The sequence below is a fragment of the Ictalurus furcatus genome, chromosome 15 (assembly GCF_023375685.1).
Source record: "Ictalurus furcatus strain D&B chromosome 15, Billie_1.0, whole genome shotgun sequence".
In the NCBI taxonomy this organism is placed as follows: domain Eukaryota; kingdom Metazoa; phylum Chordata; class Actinopteri; order Siluriformes; family Ictaluridae; genus Ictalurus; species Ictalurus furcatus.
In genome coordinates, this window is record NC_071269.1 from 12,305,575 (window position 1) to 12,333,398 (window position 27,824).

At 39.2% G+C, this 27,824-nt stretch overlaps 1 protein-coding gene across 1 annotated transcript in view; it reads left to right on the forward strand.

The window, feature by feature from the left end:
- tcea2 (transcription elongation factor A (SII), 2) overlaps nt 1–21,450 on the forward strand; it is a 22,199-nt gene extending 749 nt beyond the window's left edge. Inside the window, exons 2-10 of the mRNA XM_053644467.1 lie at nt 551–613; nt 6,123–6,228; nt 6,532–6,625; nt 8,568–8,713; nt 9,685–9,741; nt 17,619–17,773; nt 17,950–18,096; nt 19,613–19,684; nt 19,998–21,450. Coding sequence (XP_053500442.1) covers nt 551–613; nt 6,123–6,228; nt 6,532–6,625; nt 8,568–8,713; nt 9,685–9,741; nt 17,619–17,773; nt 17,950–18,096; nt 19,613–19,684; nt 19,998–20,006 — 849 coding nt within the window. The 3' untranslated portion in view covers nt 20,007–21,450. The remainder of the gene's footprint in view (nt 1–550; nt 614–6,122; nt 6,229–6,531; nt 6,626–8,567; nt 8,714–9,684; nt 9,742–17,618; nt 17,774–17,949; nt 18,097–19,612; nt 19,685–19,997) is intronic.
- Nucleotides 21,451–27,824: the final 6,374 nt, after the last annotated feature.

Here is a 27,824-nt window from a genome sequence, read left to right on the forward strand (position 1 = left end):
GCGTCAATTTGTCAGCATGTTGGTGAAAAAAAACCTTGTTAATCTTTTATTAGGACGCCTGTTAGGCCTTCGACATTAACATTTGCTCCATATTGTTTACATTTGTATTATAGTGCTGTGTGTATTGAGCAGCTCGTCCCGTTGGAGCTGATGAGCTGGCAAATAGTTCTTCTCAAATTTTCTCTTTGCACTCCGCTGCTTCCAGAGCAAAACTGCGTTTACTACTTCACTGCGACCATTACACTTTCTACTTCAAATAGGCTAAACCCTAAATTAACTAATTTAGACTAAACAGGAGCCCTCTTTTTTTTTTTCAACAGTTTTATCCAGTGTTTAATTTCCTAGATATAGGCCTACTGGACTTGCCGTAATGATTTACAAATTGTATCTCAATTAGTGCTTTACTTTTTGGGGGCGGCAACGCTCGCTGCGTGACCGGAAGTAGATAGTAGATTGAGGTCATTTCTGGAAGCCAGAGATTGTTGTTTGTACAGTTGTTAAAAACAAATCTCCAAAAATGTCAATTTCTGATCTTTTGTTTTAACCTTAGGATGGCGCTATGGACCTTTTAAGGGAACTGAAGAACATGAAGATGTCACTAGAGACCCTGCAGGTAAGCCAGTCACCTTCAAAAGTTACTTATATTCATATACAACCCCAATTCTGAAAAAGTTGGAACAGTATGGACAATGCTAGTAAAAACAAAGAGGAGTGATTTGTAAATGTACTTTGACTTGTATTTAAACAAAAAAATATAAAGACAAAGTATTTGAAGCTTTACCTAATCAACTGCAACTGTTTTTTGAAGGTAAACGTTTACTTGAAATGTAACAGGTTCTAAAAAATTTGGGACAAGGGCAATTTAGGACTAATGGTCACGTGACAAGTTGAGATAAGAAGGTGATTTGAAAGAGGTGAGGTAATTGTAGTATACAAGGAGCCTCCCAAAAGGCCTAGTCCTTCAAGAGAAAGGATGGGTTGAGGCTCGCCAGTCTGCCAACAGGTGCGTCAGTGAATAATCAAACACGTTGAGGACAACATTCCCCAAAGACAAATTGGTAGGATTTTAGGCATTTCACATTCTACAGTGCACGATATAATTAAAAGATTCAAGGAATCCGGTCAAATCTCAGTATGTAAAGGGCAAGGCCGAAAACCACTTCTGAATGCACGTGACCTCCGATCCCTCAGACGTCATTATCTTAAACCGTCATGAGTCTGTAATGGATATCCTGACATGGGCTCGGTAATACTTTGGTAAACCTTTGTCAGTTAACACCATTCGCTGCTGCATCCACAGATGCAAGTTAAGGTTGCAAAGCAGAAGTCATACATCAACACGTCAGCACTGCCGACTTCTCTGGGCTCAGTCTCATCTGAGATGGACTGTAGCACAGTGGAATTATGTTTTGTGGTCAGATGAGTCAACATTTCAAATAGTTTTTGGACAAAACAGCTGCTGTGTTCTCTGGGTCAAAGAGGAAAAAGACCTTCCAAGCTGTTGTTATCAGCGTCAAGTCCAAAAGCTGGCATCTGTCATGGAATGGGGGTGTTTTGGTGTGTCACTGCCCATGGTATGGGTAACGCACATCTGTGAGAGCACCATTAATGCAGAAAGATATGTACACATCTGGAGCAACATATGCTGCCATCCAGAGCAGGACAACGCCAAACAACATTCTGCCCGGATTACAAGCGCATGGTTGTGTAAGTAAAGATTGCTGGTGCTAGCATGGCCTGCCTGCAGTCCTGACCTGTCTGTGATTGAGAATCTGTGGCGCATTATGAAGTGAACAATAAGGTAATGAAGGCCCTATACAGTTGCGCAGCTGAAGAAATGCATGATGGATGAATGGGGGGAAATTTCTTCAGTGCCCAAACGCTTAAGTGTTATTAAAAGAAAAGGTAATGTTACACAGTGGTAAACAGTAGACTGTCCCAACTTTTTTGGAGTGTGTTTCAGTCATCAGATTTTAAATTAATGTGTATTTTTTAAAAAAAAATTACATTCACAAAGTAAAACATCAAATAATGTGTTAATAATGTGTTTTCAATATAGTACAGGGTGAATTGAGTTTTCAAATGACTCTGTTTGCTTTTTTGCACTTACCATACTGTCCCAACTTTTTCGGAATTGGGTTTGTAGTTGCAACTCACTCATGTTTAGCCATATCAAAATTCTTCACAAGGGGTACCCTTAACACAAACAGGCTATGTATGCACCATTTCCTCTTTTCTAGGTGCACAAGCCAGACCTTCGCTAGAGTATTTAGTATATTTCATCAATAAATGTGACCAAGGACTGCTTACTTTTGCAAGAAGAAGCAGCTTGATTGTGATGGCAATCCACAGCCTGTTTACAAACACGCGAGAGTGTCTCATTTACTGAGTGTTTCACACAAAACTCTTGAAAAACTTAAAAGTAAGGTTTCTGTGATTTTATTATTTATTTTAAATACAGTGACTATCTTGCTCCAAAAATTTTTGTGTTGCTGTCTTTCAAAGTTTATTTTCCTGTAGGAAAGCACATATATGTAGAAGTGTAAATAGCCAGTTAGATTGCAGCCTTTAACATTCTGAAGGTTGCGGTCAGATAACATTTCCAATTCCATTTATGGCATTTGGCAGATGCCCTTATCCAGAGTGATTTACAGAAGTTCTTTGAAGTTTCTGTCAATAAATACATCCTTATACTGGTTCTTTAGGTCACAGATTAATTTAAGTACTTCATGAAGAAGTAGGTCTGTAGTCATCATTTGAAGATAGCCAGTAGGGATGTCCCTATACCAGAAATCTAGTAGTCGGTACCACTAAAAGTACATGATACTCGATACCAAAGTCGATACCATGGTGTGTTGTATATGTTTTGAAAAAAAAAAAAAAATACAATTAAAAACTCTCCTGGATGAAATCCTCCTCCGGCTGATACTGGCAAAAAGCGAGAGAGTGAGAGGGGGATAGTTTAGTTGTCAAACACTGCCTGACAATGACTAATAGTGTTCATTTTATTAACTTGTAAACTTGTAGAGGCTACAAGTGCTAAAGTGCATGCCTGAACACTCACACCCACCCACCCCTTATACTCTGAATGCAAGCATTAGTTTAAGTTCACTGATATGATGATAGGCCAAAAAGATTTATTAAAATCATTAACGTTTCAATAATTATTTGTGACATTTAGGCTACATTTTGCTGACAGGACACAGGCTGGATGGCGATGCATGGTGGCCCATTAGGAGGTAGTTTATAACACTGCAATGCGTTAATGTCGTTAACAAATAACTGGCTATTGCAAACATTACATGGAGCATAACGTTAGCTGGTTTCATGGCCACAATGCCAGCTGCCTCAAACAAACATAATATAGGGCCTGTCTTTCAGGTCCTTCGCCAAATTCTAGGTGTTTCCTCGCTTTGTTTGAAGTGAACGATAGCATCGGTTGCACACTGCTTCAGAGCATCAATTATATGTTTGTCATCATCCACCTTGAATGTGAAGTATTTCCATATTTGACTCCTAACACCTTTCCTCTCAACGAGTCAGGGCGGAGCTAAACTTGCCGCCGCCATCTTCTGTAGTATTTCTCGTGTTCTTGTATGCGTTCTTCTTTACCACTTGTGGACCAACTAAAACACGTGCGCGTATTTGCTGCCCCCATCAGTTCCAGAAGAATCGCAACCTTGGTACCTGCATTACCAATGGTACCCATGCTACTGCAGAAAAACTACTACAGTCAGGTTTCAAGAATTTTGGTACCGACTTGGTACCGAAGTATCGGTTCTTGTGACATCCCTAATAGCCAGTGACTCAGCTGTTTGGACATGTTGGGAAAGTTCCTTCTACCACCTGGGTGCCAGAACTGAGAAGGGTGTTGATGCATCCCTTCCTTGTACCCTGAGAGATGGATAAGTACTTTTAAGGTAGGTGGGTGCTGGTCCATTTTTGGCTTTGTAGGCAAGCATCAGTGTTTTAAATCGGATGAAGGCAGCTCCAGGAAGCCAGTGGAGTGAGCATTGCAATGGGGTGCTGTGGGAGAACTTGGGAAGGTTGTAAATGCAGCTGCATTCTTGATCAGTTACATAGGTTAAATGGCGTGTAGAGGAAGACCTGCCAGGAGCGAGTTGCAGTAGTCCAGTGACAAAATGACCAGGGATCCACACATGGCCTGTGTGGATTGAAATGGACAAATCCTTCTGATGTTGTAAAGGAGAATTCGGCAAGAGTGTGTCAGTATAGTATTATGAGAGGAGAAGGACAATTGAAATCCCATGGTTACCCCAAGGTTGCGTGCAATGTCTGAAAGGGGGGTCTGAGAGTTGTCCAGGGAGATCATAATGTCATCAGTTATGAACGCTCCATTTTGGCATTTGTGTGAATGGTTATAGCTTCCTTTTCTGGAATCTGTTGTGCTAATTCAGGACTAGGAAATACTTAAGAACTACACAGTGAGGGCAAGACAGGACAGAATTAGTCAGCATCCCATGTATGTATTACATATGCAGCGGCCATTATTCTTGTTTCTCATTCTGTTTTTCATCATGATACTGAATATTTAGAGTTGTATAATTGTTTTATACATAGAATCCAAAATCTAGTCCTGAATTATTGGCACCCATGAAAATGTTAAAAAATATTATATATAAATGCTCAAACATACAAGCACAGAGTACTGCTTTATTTAACCGTTTAAAACAAACTACTAGTTTCCAAAGTATACATTATATGGCCAAAGTTTTTGGACACCTGACCATCACACCTATGTGACTGAACATCCCATTCTGGATTTACTCCATTTTGCAGTTATAACAGCCTCTAATCTTCTGGGAATGTTTTCCACTAGATTTTGGAGTGTGGCTGTGGGGATTTGGATATTCAGCCACAAGAGCATTAGTGAGTCAAGTGCTGATGTCGCGTGAGAGTCTGGGGCACAGTGAGCGTTCAGGTTCATCGCATAAGTATTCAGTGGGGATGAGGTCAGGTCTCTGTGCAGGCCACTCAAGTTCTTGTGCACCAACCTTGGCAAACCATGTCTTTATGCACCGCACTCTATGTACAGTGGCATTGTCATGATGGAACAAGTTTGGGCCTCGTAGTTCCAGTAAAAGGGAATTGTAAGACTACAGCATACCCACATGATGCTGTGATCAGGGGTCTTTCTTTTCATTTGTACCAAGTTTTTTTATAGAAATTTTCTAGAAATGTGGGAAATGTTTGGGCCTTAGTTATGTGTACTGGAAATTTTGGCTTTTTATATAAATATCCAGTAAAGGCTAGGTGGACCTTTTACCTTAGTGATCAGTATACGAGCATGTCTGTTTTGGTAACCGTCTGCACAGAAATGACTAAATACATTGTATTTTTTTTAGTGTGTGTGTATATATAGTTCAAATGTCTGCTGACTTAATTTCTTCTGTGACATGACTATTAATGTTGTATTTTTAAGTACAGTTCTGGTAGCATAAATATTTTTTTTGTTTACACTTGAACTTAGTGGGAGCTTTTTGGTAACACATAAGGTGGATGTGGAGTAAAAAGAGATTTTAAATAAATATTTGTCTGCCACCAAGTTACAACTAAAACAATATCCAAATTCACACAAAAAAGTTCAATGAATACAGAGTGAAGCTTTTGACATGACCATCCCAGTCTCCTGATCAAACCCCCATTAAAAATCTGTGGGGGGATCTGAAGTGGCATAGAGGAGTCCACAAGAGAGGACCTAGGATCCTGTAGTATCTGTAGAGATTCTGTATTGAGGAGTGGTCTCAGATTCCTTGCACTATATTCTCCAATCTCATGGTATGTGATAAGAGAAGTGCAAAATTCAGTAGTGTGCAGTAATAGTGACATGGTTTTGTTAAATATATTTTTGATAAGGGTTTTTAATTTTTATTTTCATAGAATAAATACACTTCAATTAAGGGTTAGACTTCTCATTGTCAGTGTGAGATTAAGCTAGTTAACCACACTTTTTTTTTTTTTTTTAAACCCATATTTTCATTTACCCATCGTTATTAGTGCCAGTACTGTTTCTTTTCAGTGTAATCAACAAAATACATTCTTACTCAAAGACCAAATGTTTGACTCTCTAACTCTGTGTATTTTTTACACAATGTGTCCAGTCCACCCGGATTGGGATGTCTGTGAATGCTGTGAGGAAGCAGAGTTCAGACGAGGAGGTACAGACTCTGGCCAAGTCTCTCATCAAGACCTGGAAGAAACTACTTGGTACAGTGTTTTTTTTTTTTTTTTTTTTTTTTTTTATATATATATATATATATATATATATATATATTATATAAAATTTCTCTGACTGTTTATGAAATCATGTTACTGTTTTCAGCCAGGGTCATTTGTTTTACTGAAACATTTCTTTAGGATTTATTGTCTAATGTATGTTCAGATGACATAGGTGGTAATGGCTGCTTTATAGGTAAATAATTCTGATTATGAGGATACTCTAGACTGTAATGTTTCATAAGTGGTGCAGAGAGAAGTGGACATAAATTGACCCTTCCTACCTTTTTATAGATGGTTCTGAGGGTAAGTCAGAGGAGAAGAAAAAGGGAATACCACCCCTTCAGTCATCTTCATCGAAAGACAGTCCTGGATCCAGTGACTTCAGGTGTGTATTTGTGTGTTAAGAATAGAAATCCTGGCAGAAAATATTAGCTCAGTGCAGACAAGTTTCTGAATATTTTCCTTGCCTCTGCCACACCCTGTAATGTTTAACAAGCCTAAAGAACACTTGTAGATGGATCTTGGATCATTATGCATCCATGTATTACAGTCTCCTTTATATTCTTAGGTTTGCATATGTAGAATTTAGGCCACAAAAATTTGTAAGGGTTCAATTCCAGAGATTGAGATAGCCATGCTAAAATGTTGATTGTGTTCTCAGCCATTTCTGGTATGACATGGGGTCCTTATCGTGGTTAAAGATCCATCTACTGGTAGAGGCACCTAGGTATTACAGGCCCCTCATATTGGAACAGCAAGGCAGGTTGTATTGTTTTTGCTGCTAATTGAAGACATTTGAGTTTGAGATCAAAAGATGGGTGAGACAATAGATAAGAATTTCAATTTTCATTTCCTGAAATTTACATCTAGATGTGTTAAACAACTGAAAATATGGCACCTTTGGTGGGAGAATACACTATTTTTAGGTGAGCAAAAGTATAGGAACAGATCGTCTTAAAATAAATAACACTTAATATTTGATTGCATATCTCTTGTTGCAATAACTGGATCAAGCCAGTGACCCACTGATCTCACCAGCATTTTTCTTTTGTATTTTTCCAGGCTTGCACTGTAGCTTCTTTCATTTTTTTTTTTTTTTTTTTTTTTGGGGGGGCCTCTCTTCAGGACATGAAATGCGTGCTCAATTGGGTTAAGGTCTGGTGATTGACTTAGCCAGTCTAAAATCTTCCACTCTTTCCTTCTGCTGAAGTAATTTGTTGTTGTCAGTGCTTTTGGGGTCATTGTCTTGCTGCATGATGCAATTCCTCCCAATTAGATTGGATGCATTTCTCTGTAAATTGGAAGACAGCTGTAAACTGTTCTGTATACTTCTGAATTAATTCTGCTGCTACCATCATGAGTTACATCATCAATAAAGATTAGCAGCCATGAACGCCCAAGCCATAACACTACTCCACCATGCTTGACTGATGAGCTTCTATGTTTTGCATCATGAGCAGATCCATTATTTCTCCACACGTTGGCCTTTCCATCACTTTGGTAGAAGTTAATCTTGGTTCCAGAACATTTGTGGCTCATCTCTGTATTTCTTGCTGAATTCCAATCTGGCTTTCCAATTCTTACTGCTCATGAGTGGTTTGCATCTTGTGGTATGGCCTTTATATTTCTGCACTTGAAGTCTTCTTTGAATGGTTGATTGTGATGCCTTTACCCCTGCCCTGTGAAGGTTGTTGGTGATTTCAATAACTGTTGTTTTTGGGATTTTCTTCACAGCTCTCAATGTTTGTCATCAACCTCTGTTGATTTCCTTGGCCAACGTGTTTCATGTCTGGTTGTTAGCATGTCAGTGGTTTCTTTCTTTTTCAGGACATTCCAAAATGTCGTATTGGCTATGCTTATGCAATGGCACTGATAGACTTTCCCTCTTTTCTCAGCTTCAAAATGGCTTGCTTTTCTCCCATAGACAACTCTCTGCTCTTCATGTTGGTTTATCCTTTAAACAACAAATGCAGTTTTCACAAGTGAAACCTAGGGCTCAAGCCAAATGTAGACATTCAGAGCTATTAATTCTTTAAACAATCACTTTAATAAGGCACACCTGGGCAACCACCAAGCAATGTTTTTGATCACTTGAAATATAAATGGTTGTGTTCAAGCAAAATGACAGATCAGAATTTCACTTTTCATATTAGTCTTTTGATCTCAATCCCAAATGTCTTCAATGTACAGTGAAAACAGTAGACTTGGCCAATACCAACACTTTCATTTTTACAATTTTTGTTAATTTGCCTGAAGGATGCCAATATTTTGATGACTAAACAAAACCATATGAATGAGTATTTTTTTTTTTTGTTTTGTTTTTTCAGTAAGAAACCAGAGACGCCAAAGACTCCCACCACCCCTACGACTCCCACAACCCCTAAGATGACCTCGTTTCCCCCTCCTCCAGTAACCACTGACAGTGTACGCAATAAATGCAGAGAGCTGCTTGTCTCAGCCCTGCAGGTGGACGGTAAGTCAAATCACCACTGTTGTGCCAAGGTCAGTATTTTATAGTAATTGTTTATTTACTGGTAATTATTATTATTAACATTTTCATTAGATCAATATTTTTTACACATAGAAGATGATCTTGGTTCTCAGTCCTGGACCTTGGGTACCCCTGCCTTGTAAATTTCCTCTTGTCTTAGGGTGCCTTCACATATGCAGTGTTTAGGCCCTTTGTATTAAACCCTGGTGTGTGTTCCTCCTTGATGCAGTTCCTTAGGTGAGCACATTGCACTCTGCTGCAGACCAAAACAACTGTGGTGTGGGATTTATTTATTTATTTATTTATTTATTTATTTTTATTTATTTATTTATTTTTTACTTTCGGGTCTGTGCCTGCATAGTCAAATTTTTGTGATGTCTACGCACACTTGGTAAAGGTTTGTTTTTCTTTTGCCATATTTCTGACCAATTAAAAGTTTTGTGTGTATTTTGGACATAAATGCCCTTCAGTGAAATATTTTTCCCTTGTCATTTTCTTCTGTGGTGTGAAACCAAACCAAGAAGCAAATGAACCAAACGTATCTGTTTCACATTGATTCTGACTCAAGTTTGTTAACACTGTTTGCCTTAACACACAGCGCATTCCAGTTTAGGCCTGATAATTATCTCAAGTTCCATCAAGTGTGTTTGGAGCCGGAAATATTAAAATGTGTTGGATGGGGGTACTCCAGAAACAGGTTTGAGAACCCCTGTTCTATAAAACTGTAGACACAGGGCAATATTTAAATTATTTAGAAGTATTTTGTAATTGGATGTTTTAAGAGAATTGCTCTTAAACTACAAAACGTTATCAAAAGGATCTGCAGTCTCAATTGTATTTGTATTTCAGTGGGATTTCTTCTTGTAATTTATCATATGTTGGCAAGATCATTTTAGTCTTTACTTGTTTTAAGTGGTAGCTCTCTTAGTATAACTTATTTGCTCTTTTCACAGATGACTTCAAAACAATTGGAGCAGATTGTGAAGCTTTGGCAGCAGAGATTGAAGATTATATCCTTCTGTTTCTCAAAAGCGTATTTTGGAGCTTTTGTCTTAGAACTAAGCCAAGCTAGATAGAATTGCTTGAGGCTATAGGATACCTTGCTCTGTAAAGCCTGGTTCACACTGCACCGACAGACGCTGACCAATGGCGACACACATTTGTTGAGTTTTGTCGGGTCAGTGTGTTAACCCTGTCGGCATCTGTTGGCATTGTTTTCTTTCAAACGTTTGTTCGGTATCTCACTATGGGAAACACCTTAGGTGTGACCAATACCGGAAGCACCAATAACACCACGTCTATCAGTTGACAGACCAATCACGGCCGTGATGGAGTCCTGCCTCCCTAACATATAAGGCGCCTTATTCTTTTTCTCTTTCCCATGAAGATCATACTGGAAGCTATCCTCAGCAAGACCCACTTAAATAGTTGTTTAACAATTCATGTATGAGCTGTCAAGGTACATCACTGAACATGATCGTTTTTGCGAGCAGGTTTATTCACTGTTTCGGTGAATACCCTTTTTATTCGCTTGGTATAATTTAAGAGAATTAATGTTTTATGGCAAATTCTCTCCCATAACTGTTAAAGGTATCTGTTTCTTTCCTAAGTGGCACGTTGTGGTAAGTTTAGGTTGTCTCTTGCATTATGGTGACCACTAGTTCTGCAGGCGGAGGAGCGAAAGTGAAAGCCTCGCATCCATGCGCATATGACTCTATGATTTTGGGCAAGGATACCCATCTCCTGTGCATCGCATGCCTGAGGATGAAACATGCTCAGGCGGCACTCATGAGCCCCGAGTGTTGTCCCCACTGTACACTCTTCCCGTCAAGGTGTTTGAGAGAAGAGTGCGAGTCATGGCCACTTAAAAGGGAGACCCCTGCCTTTCTCCTTCGCCCATGGAGAAGTTTTCAAAACAGCCCCCTGTGTCATGCAGTTGGGGCGAATTAATGGACAAGGTCTCCCCTGAGCTACCTCCCCTCTTCAGATTGAACACCTTAACTGGTGAAGGCGAGGAGGAGGATGACGACAAGGCTATTGCTCGTCTGTTAGAGGAGGACGAAGATGATGCGATCCTCCCCTGAATATCTCTCAGCAAGGCAGCGCGTTGAGCGACAGGTCCTCCTCCCCAGTTCAGTGAGAAGCTCGACCTTATTGAAATGTGCTGGAGGGCAGTGGAAAGACTCTCTATTGATTTGGCCGTCACAACAGGTGGATCAGGGAGTGGAGAGAGATCTTTATGATGGCAGGAGACTGCCGTTGCGTGCCCCGGCCATCAAGCAGCTCATTCCTGCAGTCCCCACGTGCATTTCAGAGATGACTCATTTCTGGGATAAACCCTTTTCACACAGAGTTCATGTTAAAGGGTTTTAGAGGCTGGATGTCCACAATATGGAGGACTTGGGGATGTCAAATCCCCATCTGGTTGAGTTGTCGGTGCCTCATCATCTCCACTCTAACCGCAGGGCAGTGTTTTCTTCTGCCTCAGCTTCACTGCCAGGGCGTGCTGAGTGCTTAACAGCCTCGGCAACAATGTGATCTGGGGAGATAGGAGGGTGAGGTTTTCCAGTCTTGCCTCCCACGTAAATGCACTACTAGGGCTCGTCAGCCAGCTTGGCCCAGTTTCTCACCCTCTCCTAGTAGTGGGCAGTCAGCAATGTTTGAAAATAAAAACTGTCAATAACAAAATTACCCAAATCAGAGCTGCAATCCTCAGCTCCGCCACTAGTTGACGCCATGCGCCATCAGTGAGCACCTGCTGCAGCGGTCCATTCGCTGCTCAAGAGGAGAGTTGGCCACATGCACAGTATACCCGTGGGTTAGAGCCCTATGCGGGACTGTTTTCTTAATCCCGCTCCCTCTGAATTTCTGACCATTACCGCCCGTTCCCGCAACGTGTGTTCCACTCCCAACCGCACCTGCAAACATTGTCACAGCTTGTAGATATTATGCTAAACATTCAGATTAACAGACATGAATTTATGTCTAATTAATTAAACTGACCATAAGTAAAAAAGCACAAGTAAAGCACCACACATGACAAACACATTGGGCCAATTTTTATTAGCCTTATAGAACTCTTATCAACTTTTAAAACATCACAACTAGCGGAGCCTAAAAACATATTTAAACGTATGCGTAACAACAAACACACACACCTAACAATAATAGTTAAACTCAGGTAACCCAACAAGGCGCAATATTTAATTGAATTGCTTATAAAATAAATAAATATTAAATAAAAAATAAAATAAATAGGAAATAAAAATCTTAGATATCAGGTGTTTATGTAGCTAATTAACATATAGCAAAAATAAAATAAATAATACTATAAAACATTAAACGTAGGCTACTTAATGAATGAATGAAATTAGGAATCACTTGGCCTAATCTACTCCAGATTGCTATGGAGGAAGAGAATGTTACTGATTGACTGCGGTCCCAGGCTTGTGCGTCTCTCTTCCAACATCCACTACACACCCACTAAATGTCTTCTCTGACGGTGCACTAGATGCAAGGATACTCAAAATGAAACCTGCAAGTTTTGAGAGCGCAGGAAAGCGCTCTCTGTTGAACTTCCACCATTCAAGCACACTGTCTGAATCTGGGTTGTCCGAGAGTCAGGTGCTGAGATATTCCACTATTTCAGCATCGACTGGCTTTGGTGCTGAAACGCAGGATGCACCCTGGAGAACAGAGCAGGTATCAACCCAGAGGTGCCAGATTTGTTGCCTCAACCCAGAGGTGCCAGATTTGTACCCGTTGTAAACAAATACTTTTGCACATTTATAGCAGCTTTATAAAGTTCAAATCTTTTCCATTTGTTTCAGTAACAACTGAAAATTGTTTCTAAATGTTGGACTTGCCTTGCTTTGTTTTTGTGAAGTAAATAGCTGCTTTAATTTTCTTCTCAACTTAATTTGTTGACTCCATTCATGTTTCGTGGCAAATCCCCAGACCCGCGCTATATTTTTTGACCGCCCACTCCCACCCGCAGCAAAGGTAAAACCGCCTGCTCCCGTGAGATTTGCGTTGGGTCTCACGGGATCCCAATCCCAATGCAGTTTTCTACCGTGGGTTTTATCCATGTTAAGCCAAGGTTATCGTCTGCAATTTGCTGTAAAACCACCACTTTTCAACAGTGTGCTAATGTCAACAGCAGAAGGGGAGTCCGCTCAAACTTTAGAGGAACAAATAACCTCTTTATTGAGCAAAAGAGCAATTCGGATAGTGCAACCGGAGGACAGACTTCAAGGTTTTCACTCCCCGTACTTTGTCATTCCCAAGAGAGGGGGAGGTCTCTGTCCCATTCTGAATTTGCTGAACCTCGACAAACACCTCAGAAAGTACAAGTTCAAAATGCTCATGCTCAAAGTGCTATCTCACTGAATTCGTCCCAAAGATTGGTTTACAACACTCGATCCGAAGGACACATATTTCCACATAAGCATTTACCCGGCACACAAAAAATTCCTTAGGTTTGCACAACCTATGAATTTTTGACTTTTCCTTTTTCGGGCTCTCATTAGCCCAGAGAGTGTTCAGCAAATGTGTCGAATTGACTCTACCACCCCTGCGAATAGTGGGTCTGAGTGTCGGCTTACGGTGGTTCTTGAAAGTTTGTGAACCCTTTTAGAATTTTCAAGTTTTCACACAAGTCCTAAAAGTGGATCAAGAGAACCCAATTAAACAAATGAGAGAAAAATATTATGCTTGGGCGTTTATTTATTGAGGAAGATGATCAAATATTGCACATCTTTGAGTGGCAAAAGTATGTGAACCTACCACCACCATGTTTCACAGATGGAATAAGGTTCTTATGCTGGAATGCAGTGTTTTCATTTCTCCAAATTTAACCCTTCTCATTTAAACCAAAATTTTTATTTTGGTCTCAATTCACAAAATATTCTTTGATTAGCCTTCTAGTTTGTCCACATGATCTTTAGCAAACTGGAGATTGGCAGCAATGCCCCCCCCCCCAAGCTGGTAGTGAGCCAGTTGTGTGAGAGGTTCAGCTGAGCTCACGTAAACACTTGTAGGTGTGGATTCTCTGGCATACCTGTGGCTGAACGCACTCTCCTTGTGACCAACCCTTGCCTCTCCTGTCGCGCAGGGATCTTCTCTCCAAGCATGGGGGAGATTTTTCACCCCGCCGCAGACAAAGTAGCTCTCTGGGCCTGGCACGTGAGAGGCTTAACTTGAACATTGCGGGCTTGCCGGCAAGGATGAAACGATCCAGTGCGCAAGAAAGGCTTCAATGCATTCTGCATACAATCAGAAATGGAGTATATTTGAACAATGGTGTGCGGAAAGACTCATTGCTCCTTTCCTTTGTTCTGTCACGGATGTGTTATGTTTTCCGCAGGAACTTTTGGATAAAGGCAGATAAAGGCTTCTCTACCGTTAATGTTCTTACTGTAATATCTGCATGTCAAGTAGAGGTTGATAATAATACAATGGGTCAGCACCCACTTGTATGCAGGTTTATGAAAGGTGCACAGCGTTTCTAAACTACTGATTCCACCTTGGGATCTGTCTGTGGTCCTGAATGCACTTTCCCAGCCCCCTTCTGAGTCTTTAGAGGTTATTAATTTAAAGCTCCTTTCGTTGAAAGCAGCTTTGTTACTTGCTCTTACGACCACGAAGCAAGTTAGTGAACTTCATGATTTCTTGGTACATAACTCGTGCATGCACTGCCCTTTTGGATTTTTTGAGAGTGACTCTCAAGACCAATCAAGCATTTATGCGAAATGTGAGCGATATGCTCTCGCCTCCAAACCGGTGGATTTACTAGTTTTTCATCCGCCACCTTTTTCATCATCGAAGGAGAAGCAGCTTCAAGGCTCGTGCCCGGTTTGTGCTTTACGTCATTATATGGAAAAAACGAAAGCACTGACTAAACAACTTTTCATCTCATGGGCTGATTCACATAGGGGTAAAGCTATTTCCTGCCAGAGCCTGTCTTGTTGGGTGGTGGAAGCCATCATATGTTATAATAGCATGGGACTTGAACCTCTTTAGGGTCAGAGGGCCCACTCTACCAGAGGCATGGCCACTTCTTGGGCGCTTTTCAAGGGTATTTCAGTCCAGGACGTTTGTACGGCGGAGATTGGGCATCGCTTAACACTTTTATAGGCTGGATATTACAGAGCCATCATTGGCTCATTCGAGCCTAAGCGTGAGTTTAAAAAAAATAAAATAAAAATTATCACTCACATGATGCTCCTCCCCCTCATACATCCCGTTTATTTATTCTTGGAGGAACAGGTTGAGATTTGTCTGTGTACGTACACTTATACACATCACTGTGTCAGTTGACTGGGCTGCTTCGGACAGCATATCAGCAATAGAGGAGTTGTCTATATCCCATAGTGAAATACTAAATTAATGTTTGAAAGAGAACTATAGGTTACTTATGTAAACCTGTTTCTCTGATATTGGGAGTGTGGTATCTCACCACACTTCCCTCCTTACAGTTTCATGAATAAGAGCGATATGCTGAGAATAAGGAAGGGACCTTCAACAGTGTCTTACATGTTATGGAGGTGGAACTCCCTCATCACAGCCATGAATGGTCTGTCAACTCACATACATGGTGTTATTGGTGCTTCCTGGAAGGTCCCAACGGATTCCCATAGTGAAATACCTCCCTCCTGTTATCAGACAACGGGGTTATATACAGTATCTCACAAAAGTGAGTACACCCCTCACATTTTTGTAAATATTTGATTATATCTTTTCTTGTGTCATTTCTTCAGACAACAACTGAAGAAATGACACTTTGCCACAATGTAAAATAGTGAGTGTACAGCTTGTGTAACAGTGTAAATTTGCTGTCCCCTCAAAATAACTAAACACACAGCCATTTAATGTCTAAACCACTGGCAACAAAAGTGAGTACACTCCTAAGTGAAAATGTCCAAATTGGGCCCAATTAGCCATTTTCCCTCCCAGGTGTCATGTGACTTGTTAGTGTTACAAGGTCTCAGGTGTGAATGGGGAGCAGGTGTGTTAAATTTGGTGTCATCGCTCTCACACTCCCTCATACTGGTCACTGGAAGTTCAACATGGCACCTCATGGCAAAGAACTCTCTGAGGATCTGAAAAAAAGAATTGTTGCTCTACATAAAGATGGCCTAGGCTATAAGAAGATTGCCAAGACCCTGACACTGAGCTGCAGCACGGTGGCCAAGACCATACAGCAGTTTAACAGGACAGGTTCCACTCAGAACATGCCTCGCCATGGTCGACCAAAGAAGTTGAGTGCACGTGCTCAGCATCATATCTAGAGGTTGTCTTTGGGAAATAGACTTATGAGTGCTGCCAGCATTGCTGCAGAGGTTGAAGGGGTGGGGGTTCAGCCTGTCAGTGCTCAGACCATACGCCACACACTGCATCAAATTGGTCTGCATGGCTGTCGTCCCAGAAGGAAGCCTCTTCTAAAGATGATGCACAAGAAAGCCTGCAAACAGTTTGCTGAAGACAAGCAGACTAAGGACATGGATTACTGGAACCATGTCCTATGGTCTGATGAGACCAAGATAAACTTATTTGGTTCAGATGGTGTCAAGCATGTGTGACGGCAACCAGGTGAGGAGTACAAAGACAAGCATGGTGGTGGGAGTGTCATGGTCTGGGGCCGCATGAGTGCTGCTGGCACTGGGGAGGTACAGTTCATTGAGGGAACCATGAATGCCAACATGTACTGTGACATACTGAAGCAGAGAATGATCCCAGCATGTATTCCAGCATGATAATGACCCCAAGCATACCTCCAAGACGATCACTGCCTTGCTAAAGAAGCTGAGGGTGAAGTTGATGGACTGGCCTAGCATGTCTCCAGACCTAAACCCTATTGAGCATCTGTGGGGTATCCTCAAACGGAAGGTGGAGGAGCACAAGGTCTCTAACATCCACCAGCTCCGTGATGTCGTCATAGAGGAGTGGAAGAGGACTCCAATGGCAACCTGTGAAGCTCTGGTGAACTCCATGCCCAAGAGGGTTAAGGCAGTGCTGGAAAATAATGGTGGCCACACAAAATATTGACACTTTGGGCCCAATTTGGACATTTTCACTTAGGGGTGTACTCAGTTTTTTTTTGCCAGCGGTTTAGACATTAATGGCTGTGTGTTGAGTTATTTTGAGGGGACAGCAAATTCACACTGTTACACAAGCTGTACATGCACTACTTTTACATTGTAGCAAAGTGTCATTTCTTCAGTGTTGTCACATGAAAAGATATAATCAAATATTTACAAAAATGTGAGGGGTGTACTAACTTCAGCTTACTAACAGTATCTCACAAAAGTTTTCACTGACCTGAACATATTTAATCAGCATTTGTCGGTCGTGGAATATCTCACTAATGTGGTATGGTCTTCCAGTAAACACTGACGTAATCTGAGCTGGACATTAACCATTACCATGACAATGAAGCAAGCGTCCCTCAAAACTCCAAAGAAGCGAAAACCTGCTAGTAACTGCTAGGAACCCTAATTTGTTGTTGTGGGTAAAATGGCAGATTTCTGGATGAATCAGATAGAAGAGAATACATTATGTATAGATGTGTTATTTAAACAAAATTGGTTATTTTGACCCTTGTTGAGGATCATCTACTCTTGTGTTTTGGTTTTAGTTTGGATCATCTGCTAATTGTATGCCATTTTCCGTATTCTATTTCATGAAGTAAGAAGCGAAATCGTAACAGATGTTTATAACTTATGTTTGTGTAAACATTTTGTTCATAATGTGTAATCTGATAGACATCTTACTGTAGGCTAAGATAATTTTCTCGAAGGCTTAATAATGGTTTGAAGATCAGGAAGGGACCTGTCTCTATATAGGTTAACCTTGAAAGAATCTCTACATGCTTTCTTAACTGACTTACGCATCTACAAAGAATTTAAATCCACTGACATAAAGTATAAGACTCGGTTGAGGAGCCGCATCTCCAACCTGAAAGACCAGAAGAATCCTGACCTGCGCCGCAATGTGCTTTGTGGCACCATAAGCCCTGAACGCATTGCCACCATGACTGCAGAGGTGTGCTTTTGTCTGCATCTGTACGATCTATCACAACCATGTCTGAAAACATATTGTTCTTACCATTGCTTCAACTTTTATTATTCAAGGTTGGGACCATGTTAAATTCCTGCATTTTGCCCCCCAGAAATGTGTGTGTGTGTGTGTGTGTGTGTGTGTGTGTGTGTGTTTTGCAGGAGATGGCAAGTGCCGAGCTGAAAGAGATGAGGAAGGCGCTAACTAAAGAGTCCATCCGGGAGCACCAGCTCTCTAAAGTAGGCGGCACTGAGACTGATATGTTTGTTTGTGGAAAGTGCAAGGGCAAGAGTTGCACCTACACGCAGGTAAAGTGCCGTACCGCCTTGCTTGTTGTTACCTTTCTCTTGCTATATAAATATTAGTTATTATACAGCTGCTTTTATAACTATTTAAGCATTCACAACCATGCAAAAATTACGTTTCAGGCTATGTTTAGACAAGCAGCTCAAATATTTGTTTGATTTATTGATTGGCTTGTCTTATTTGATCACAAAAAAATCCTCAAGTAATTCAGTAAGTTCAGGAAGACGTCGGTAAGTTGTTACAAGAAACTTGAAAACACCATGAAAGCAAAAATCCATTTGGAGTTGGGCTGTTTGATTCCATGTCATGTAAGAAATCTACACTACAGGGCCATGCACACTTTTTGAACATCTCATCCCAGACTTGGTCTCCTCCACACTTCTGAGAAGGCTTTCCAACAGATTTTGAGTGAGGCTGTGGGGATTTGCCAATTCTAGCTACAAGGAAATTAATGAGGTCAGGCTCTGATTTTGGGTGAGGAAACCTGGGACACAGTCTGCATTCCAGTTCATCCCAAAGGTGTTCAGTTGAGTTGAGGTCAGGGCTCTGTGCAGGTCACTTGAGTTCTTCCACTCCAACCCTATCAAACATTTTCTTCAAGGTCCTCACATGTGCACATGTTTGAGCCTCTTGGTTTCATTGAAGGGAAATTTTAATGCTGCAGTATACAGAGACATTCTAGACAACTGCCTGCTTTCAACTTTGTGGCAAAAGAACCAAATATGGGTATGATGGTGAGGTGTCCACATACTTTTGCCCATATAGTGCAAATTAAAGGAAAGTAAATCTTCTAATCTTTTAAATTCCTTAAGATTTGAAAACAGTTTTAAAAACATTTAATTTGTAATCATCTCTAATCCACAGCAAAATGTCTAGGCTACACACTTCACATGGATGCACAGTACCGGAGTTTTCTGTACAATAGCCAATGTACATATGTGAGCATATGTAAACTATAGACTGAACAGACAAAACCAGATTAGTTATGTGTACTCGGTATAAAAAGTAGATGTAAGCCATAAAATGGGATTGGCTTTGTTGTGTGAACAAAGCCTAAAGTTTTAAGTGTATATAGTGTAGAATGTAATAACATTCGGCTTTGCCATTTTCAATTTGAAATGAACTGACATTAGAGTGCAGAGTGTCAGCTTTAATTGCATCCATACTGTACATTACAGGAACAACAAAGTCACAAAACTGTCCGGTTGCTCATTTGTATACAGCCAGTTTACTTAACTTGAAATAAAGCACCCGTCTATATGCAGTGCTTTTAGCGAGTTTGCAACACCTGCCTAAATTCACCCATTATATTGTTCGAGAACTGAACACACTGACAAGTACATTCACACTCTCTGCCCTTGGCAGGCCTGCACAGGCCTCAAATCTCCTGATACAGTGATGGCAGTAAGACCCCTGCCACTAATGGAGAAGTGTGCTCCTGCATGTACATGTTTTTATCATCTTGTTGGGACTGCTGGGACTGGGCACTCTGTCAACACACGTTCTCACTATACACAGGTTCAGACTCGCAGTGCTGATGAACCCATGACCACATTTGTGATGTGCAACCAATGTGGCAACCGGTGGAAGGTAAGAGAAACTCCTAACACACAAATTAAAACCCCCATACACTGCAATTAAAGTACTTAAGGTTTTCTGTGATGTACAATAATCTGAAAATCATATAGATAAAATTTGTATAGTTATTTTTGATGAGGCCATGTGGTGGCACTGTTTGCTCAAAGTAATTGAACTTGAGTGTGCTTTCAGTTAAACCAATGTGCTAGACTAGATACCCAGTATAAATGTTTGTTTTATAAATTGGTTAAAAATTCTTATTTGGTTATAGATATAAATATAATGTTTTTATATGAATAACGCCTCTCGTTCTTTCTCAATTTAGTTTTGTTAAGAAGCAACAGGATTCTTCATGTAATCAAGTGACAGATTAACATTGTGAGAAGGTACTTTTGTTACTTTTTTTTCCTTCGGATGAAATGTCATTTTTATACTCATTTCATAGCTTTGTAATATATTGTGTATGCATATTGCTATATGCAAAAAGGCGTTTGATGTAAATTTTATTTTATAGCATTTTTTTTGTACTGGGAGTATGTTCATTACCTTTAAGCGCTCGAGTTAACTGGACTTTGTAAGTCAGCATTAGCTCATTTGATACTGCTTTTGCCCCCGATGAAGCACTCTGTGCCTTTTTGTGCTTTCAATGCCGAGATTGTCATGCTTAAAGATTTGTACAAATTCTTTTGCACATCAGTAAGATTTGTGGAAGTGTGTTGTGGATATGCATATGCAGATTATGCATTTGGTAACATTATTTTACACTTTATTTGGATAGTCATTTGTAGATGCTTAATGAATTTTCAGTGATCATTTAACGAATGAACAGTTTAAAGTATAGCTTGAAATGTATTTGGTCAACTGAGAAATAACTGATTAGTCCATCAGTGTCATAGATCATCTATAGGAGACCTTCTAGATAAACTAGTACTTTGTTTTCTTCTGCAGCTGGATAATGTGTGAAAGGTGGATCTGATTGATAACATTTGACATGTATGATACATTTGTAGACCAGTGGGTCTCAATAAATTTGGAGAAAGATATGCAGAGATTTTTTTTGGGATTGGATGGCATGAGTATCTGGTGATTGTCCAGAACTGATTAATAGTTAAGCATTTTAAACATTAACGTATCACAGACTTTAGTACTAAGCAGACAGGCAAGAACTCATTGAACCTGACATAACTTCAGTGTCCTATAAGCAAATCTTGCTGTTGTATACATGCATCCAGATTTCTGTGAAGCTGCTCTGTGATTGTCTATTATTAAGCTTGCTACAAATAAAATTGAATACAAAAGTGATGAAAAGACCAGCACAGCCATGAGGTTTCTGAAAGTGGTGCCTTAAAAATCTAGTACGGCTTTGTCCCTGTATTTTCAGTATTGCCACTAGAGGGTAGTGAGTAGGTCACATTCTCAAGTTGCTGATTGTCTCTCACTTCAGTTATGTAACTGATAAGGGTTTTCCACACACACGCGTGCACTCACACACACACAAAAGTTCACACACAGCAAATTAAATGAACTCAAAAAGGACATTAGCTATCAATGATTTCCTAGAATAGCAACAATTCTTGGCAAATCCATCTAGGACATAAACACTCTAAATCTAGATTTCATCAGTGTTTGTCTTGAATGTTTAGATGGACTTCTGTGTCATTTACTGAACACCCAGTACGATTGGCATCCGATCTGTGTGACACTCCATAATTGTGAATTTAATTTCTATTTTATTTTTTTTTTAGACCTACTCCAATAAAACATACGTAACATTTGTGGATCTGTGTGTTCGGCTTTAAATGTCATCAGATATAATAAACTTCACACCAGTAGCTATTCTATCCATAACACTTGCCAAAAAAGCCACGTTTAAAATCTGAGTCATGCTAATAATACAAAAGCTGTGGTTTAGATCTGATCCCAGTGATCTCTTTGACCTGATGTGTGGAGTGGTCACGTGAAGCTACTGGGATCACTTGGATACCTCACTAATGTCACTTCATGCTAAACTTAATCAGCTGGCTGAACTCTCACAAGGAGCTACTGCCCCAGCTGTAATTCATGTCATAAAATTTCTTAATTACTTCAACCAAGAACAAATCCTGTTCAAGCTTGGTGGATGCAAGGGGATTAGTGGTGTTCTTCATGGTGCTATATAGTTGCTCATACAACAAAAGAACCCAAGGGATGAAATTAAGATGAGGGGATCAGACAGACAGCTGCCTCAATGATTAAAAAAAAAAAAAAAAATGTTTGGTAAGACTATCTATGAATCCTGTATTTATCCACCATTGCATATCTGCTCATAATTCTGTGTAATTTGGTAATACAATTAAGAGCATGGTTCTATGCCCTCAATACAAAATACAGATGGCAAAAAATTCTAATTAATAATAAACAAGACATTAAGTGTTATGTTTTACACATGTTCCTTCATTAACCCAACTAACAAAGTCACTATAGAAAAAAAAGGATCATTTGAAAAGTTAAATCTCCCTTGCTGAAAGTGATATAAAGATTCTCTTATAATGTTACCACTCTGCCTTTATTGCTGCATCCAGATTTATTTGGATCCTCATAATATTCTTCCTGAAATCTGTTTTAATTGATTCCTCATAATGTCACACACTGCCTTGTTTAGATCAGACGAAGAGTGTCCCCACAGATAGGACTGCTTTATCTTGGCTCTTTTCAAACTTTTTTCTGTTTATTTCTGTCTGATTCGTATTGCAGGATATACCCACATTAAACTTTTCACATTTTGATCCTGAGCTCAGGTTTCTGTCTGTATGGAGTATCATGTGTTCTCCCTGCATCCATGTGGACATCCTCCAGGTTCTCTTGTTTCCTCCCATTGCCCAAGAACATGTGTGAATCTGTGTGAGAATGTGAGTGTGATAAGCATGGTGTCCTGTAATGGACTAGTCTCATCGAGGGTGTATTCCCACCATGTATATCCCAGGAACACTGGATACAAGGTGGGAGGGAATACAACCTGGACTGGACACAAACAGGCACGTACACCTTCACACCTGTTGGTTATTTATAATAGCCCATCCTGTGTGTTTTTGGGAGGTGGGAGGAACCTGGAGGAAACTCCACCCAGACAGGATCGAACCCTGGAGCTGTGAAGCAGCAATGCTACTTACCATGCCATTGAGCCACCTGGGTACCAAATAATTAAATGGTGTGTTTTTTTTTTTTTTTTTTTTTTTTTTTTTTAAATAAATTACATCACAAAATAATTAGTTTTAGGATGTGACCATCAATTTTTGATCCCCAAAGGAAGTGTAGGAAGATTTTCCCACCTTCATACATGACATGAGATTCTTTAAAATACATACATACAACACAACAAACAATCGTCTGTTAATAGCTTGTCTAAACATGCACACCATATCAGATAAAAGGGGGAAAAAAGCATGTTATGCCAACTACAAATTCTGAAAAAGGTAATAAGATCAACAGAATCAACTTTCTTAGGCATCATGTGCTTTATTTAAGGTTTGGCCTATAATCATCTACTCTGTGAATAAGTGTGTGAAGCAGTGAGTGTCTGTCGTATTTGCATTTGGCTCTTTTGGTATGACTGTACTATTTCAAGGAAGTCTGGTATAGATAGATCACTTTTGCTTTGACCCCAACCCCCCCAAAAAAAAAGAAAAAAAGTGCTGTAATTAAAATAGGATCAGCATTTTATCTAAAGAGAGTAAATAATAAATTTTATTAAAAAATATAAAGATATAAAATGTCTACACACCCCTGTTAAAATTGCAGGTTTTTGTATGGTAAATAAAATGAAACAATCATAAGATCATTTTCCACCTTTAATGTGATATAGCAGCCAACAAATTTAAATTGAAAAACAAATAGAAAGGGGGTAAACAACTTAGGCCTAAGAATAACCTGGTTGCATAAATGTGCACACCCCTTAACTAATATTTTGTTAAAGGACATTTTGTTTGTAATACAGCAATCAGTCATTTTGGGTAAAAAGCTTCCTTTAGCACATCTTGATTAAGCAATTTTATTCCACTCTTCCATGCAAAAATGCTCCTCATCCATCAAATTGTGAGTGGATCTCCAGTGCACAGCCTTCAAGTCATTCCACAAGTTTTAAATTTGATTTAGCTCTGGGCTCTGACTAGGCCATTCCAAAAGGTTTTATATCTTTTTCTTCTGAAGCAAATCCTTTCATGACTTGGATTTATGCTGTGGGTTATCATCATGGAAGGTGAAATTCTTCTTTAGCTTAGTCAGGCTGGTCTGCTGGTTTTGTGCCCAAATAGATTGGTATTTGGAGCTATCCATGAGTCCCTCTGATCTTTACTAGAGCCGAAGAGAAGTAGCCCTCTAGCGTGATGCTGCTGCCACCACCATGCTTCATTGTAGGTTTGGTGTTGTTTGGGTGATATGCTTTCTTGTTTTGTGTCAAACATTTTTAGAATTATACTCAAAAAGTCATACCTCAGTCTCATTAGAGTACACATTTGGAGAACACATTTTCCCACATGGTTTGGGGTGATTTGGGCAGGCTTGTGAAGAGATTGTTGCCACATGCAGGAAGTGACCAGTACTTGCCTGATATTCCTGCAGCTCCTTTAATGTTGCTGTTTTTCTCTTGGCAGCCTCACTGATAAGGTTTCTTTTTACCTTTAGTCGATTTTGAAGGGATATCCGGTCCTTGGTAATGCCACTGTGGTGTCCCATTTTTTCGACTTCTTGTTGTTAGCCTTCAGTGTTGTGTCTGATTAAAAAAATAAAATAAAATTATACCCATCTCCTGATCAATACCTTTCAACTGTCAGATGAAACCAAGATGTCGAGAAAATCCTACAGAAACAGCTGATCTTTATCTGGGGTTAATTAGAATTACTTCATTGTTGACATGTGCAATGATTACTTTTGAACATGAGTTTGACTGCATGTTTCATTTTGAGCCCAGTCACATGTCCCATTATAAAAGGGTATACACACTTGTGCAGCCAGGTTGTTGAAAGTCTTTTCTTTTACTTTCTTTCCAACGACGTTTCTGTTTGGTTTTCATTTGAATTTTGTTGCTTGTCTTCACCTTAATGGTGGAAAAAACATATCACATGATTTATCTTGGTTTCATTTATTTACATCGTAAAAAATCTGCAATTTCAACAGGAGTGTGCAGACATTTTATATTCACTATATTTGAGTGTGAAAGATTAGTACTGTTCTCGCATTCTGAAACTTCCTGAACGGGTTTGCGTGCACTTATTTAAAAAATGTCAGGTTATACATGGAGGATAGTCATACACTGAGAAACACAGCACTACTGGCCCTCCCGTTTATGCTTATAAACCCCAAATCAATGAAACTCAAACGATCCTTAATTACGTAAAATGTATTAGCAGATAAAAGCAAAGATATACAATGCTAATATATTAAGAGCACTATTGGCTCATTTCAACAGAAGTCCTCAACCACAAATTGTGACACTATTGACATGCTGTTATCATTATTTCGAGTTAATAAGTCATTATTTCAGGGCATTAGGTTATTTTGAAATATCTCATTATTCCAACTTAATATTTGACACCCCACAATCATTTCCACTGTAAAGCTGAGTTGGACAAGTTTTTGTAAAAGTCACAGCTGAATAATAACACAAACATCTTTTATTATTGTCATTATAAGCATATCTTCTTTTAAAAAAAGAGGAAAAATAAAAACATTTTAAAAAATGTAACCCATTTCAAAGTCAAGGAATGAATGAGGATAATTTCTTATTGAAGTCATCTTCAAAAATTGTGATGATATGGCATAGATGGTGGGGATGTAAAGTCCTTTCTGAGTGGTGAGAATCTTAAAACAAAAGCGTTTTGGTCCATACACATATATTATAAAATGTAATGCTAATGTCAATAAATAACTGTCCATAGAAGTCCATGAGTGTGGAACATGTGTCTCTGCTGCATGGCACATTGCTGTGGATGGCAGGAGGAAGCAAATAAAATGTGAGTGAGAAAATGAATGAACGTATGTGTGACAGAGGCTGGGCCACAAGGTTTCAAAACTCTCAGAAGTAATAACACCGCATTCTTACACAACAAAGTAGTACAGAAAAAGAAGGGACAGATTTTTGATGGCGGGGGGTGCTGGACATACATTAGTTATGCAGAGGATTATTATAAGAGCATCATAACACAGTTCATCTGCAGTCCCATGTGTTCAGTTTCAGACTGTAAGAAGGCTAGGCTAATTTGGCACCTAGAGAAATGTATGTAAACATAAGCAAGTATACGTCTCAAAAGTCCTTCTCTCTTTTTGAACACTAGCTGTGGAAAAATGTCTGTTTGGCCTGTGTTGTCTAGTGTGTGAAGTAGTTACAGAAGGGTTGATGTGTCTTTAAACTTCTGTGTATAAATCTAGGATTAAAAAAAATATGACCAAAGGCCCAACTAGTACCTTGACCTCTCTGAACTGTCTTAGACAGGTTCACTGAACTATACACACTCATTATTTCACAAGCACACACCCCTCGTACACACCTTAGACTGGTCACATCTTATTGGAAAATATGAACAATACTAAATTACTAAATTGTACACACACAAACATACACATTATAAATAAATATATACACACAGTGTGTGTGTATATATATATATATATATATATATATATAATGAACACAAATGTACATGTCATGCGCAATTGGTATTTCATTTGAGAAAATAAAAAAAAAGGACTTTGTACCGTAAATCCTGTTTGACCAATAAGCCGATAAATCTAAATCTAATAATTCTAAATAGAATGTTTCATTCTATCGTTAGTCTCTTTTTGACATTTTCATCATATAAAAATTCTTATATTCTATGCTAAATAGATATATATTTTTTTTAAAAATATGTATAATGTTATAATGAAAGGCTTAAAGGTGTGCCGAGAGGGCGATGACCAAATGAAAACAGCACTGGTGGCCGAAATTTGATTTCTTTTGTATACATAAACCAAACACACCTCTCTGATGAGGACTGGTGGACTGTAAATGCCTTGCAACATTATAATATGAAATCAGGGAGAGATCATTTCAGTTTGGAACCAAAGCACTGGAATGCATTTTCTCTAACTGTTCAGAAGAAAGGTGTATGTTTTCAATTATGTTTGGCACACCCTTGTCATCCCTCTCACAGAGCATGTGGAAGTCTACATCAGTGACCTCCAGGGGTTCCATGATCAAATATATCATGACTGGTCACTTGAATTGAATGGGTTTAATCCAAAACTCAACAACTCAAAAAACGTACACCTTTAAATAAGTCAACGTGGATGATGAATAAGTCACACATAAATGCTCTATGGCTCCAATAAATAGGCAAACTAAATTGTACATAATTAAATATTTAACCTAATATTTACCTAGTTGGATTATGTAGAGTAGTTCTGTGGAATTTATTTTACATTTAAAGGGGCTGAAAAAAGTGTGTATTTAGTAGGAAGAAGATTTATCAATCACAACACACAGCAAGCATATAGTTGAATCAGTTTCCTTGGTGATTTGTTCATTATTTGTTTTGAGCAGCTTACAAACAAGCTAACAAATAAAGTTATTAGCAATGGTGGGAAGTAAAGTACATTTTAAAACAAATTGGTTATTCTATAATATCTACAATATTTATTGGAACGAAGTAACTTTTTATGCAAGTAATTGATTAAAATTCTACATTCTAATGGGTGTGGCAAGGTGGGTGGATGATCCCTTAATGCAGTTATATGTACATTTGTACATTTTACATGTGATGTTTGTACCCATTCATGCTAGTGATGTGACACCAAAATGGAGGGGAAAATCATGAGCTTCTTATGATTAAAAAGTCATCCCTCAAATCTTAAAAAAAAAAAAAAAAAAATAGGAAGTGACCTAATATCCTATCGCTCCAAATATTTACCTGTTGTTAGCTATGTTTTGGATGTATCTAGTACTTTACCCTGAGTACAAAAATTCGAAGCTGTATGTTAACTTTTACCAGAGTATTTATTTAGATTTGCACTTTTACTTGAGTAAGGAATGATACTTTTCCACTTCTGGTAGTTCCCTAATTGTTGAGGGAGTAGTAGGCTATAACACCCCAATTTAAATTATTGAATATTTTATTGCTACGGTATACATTTATAAATA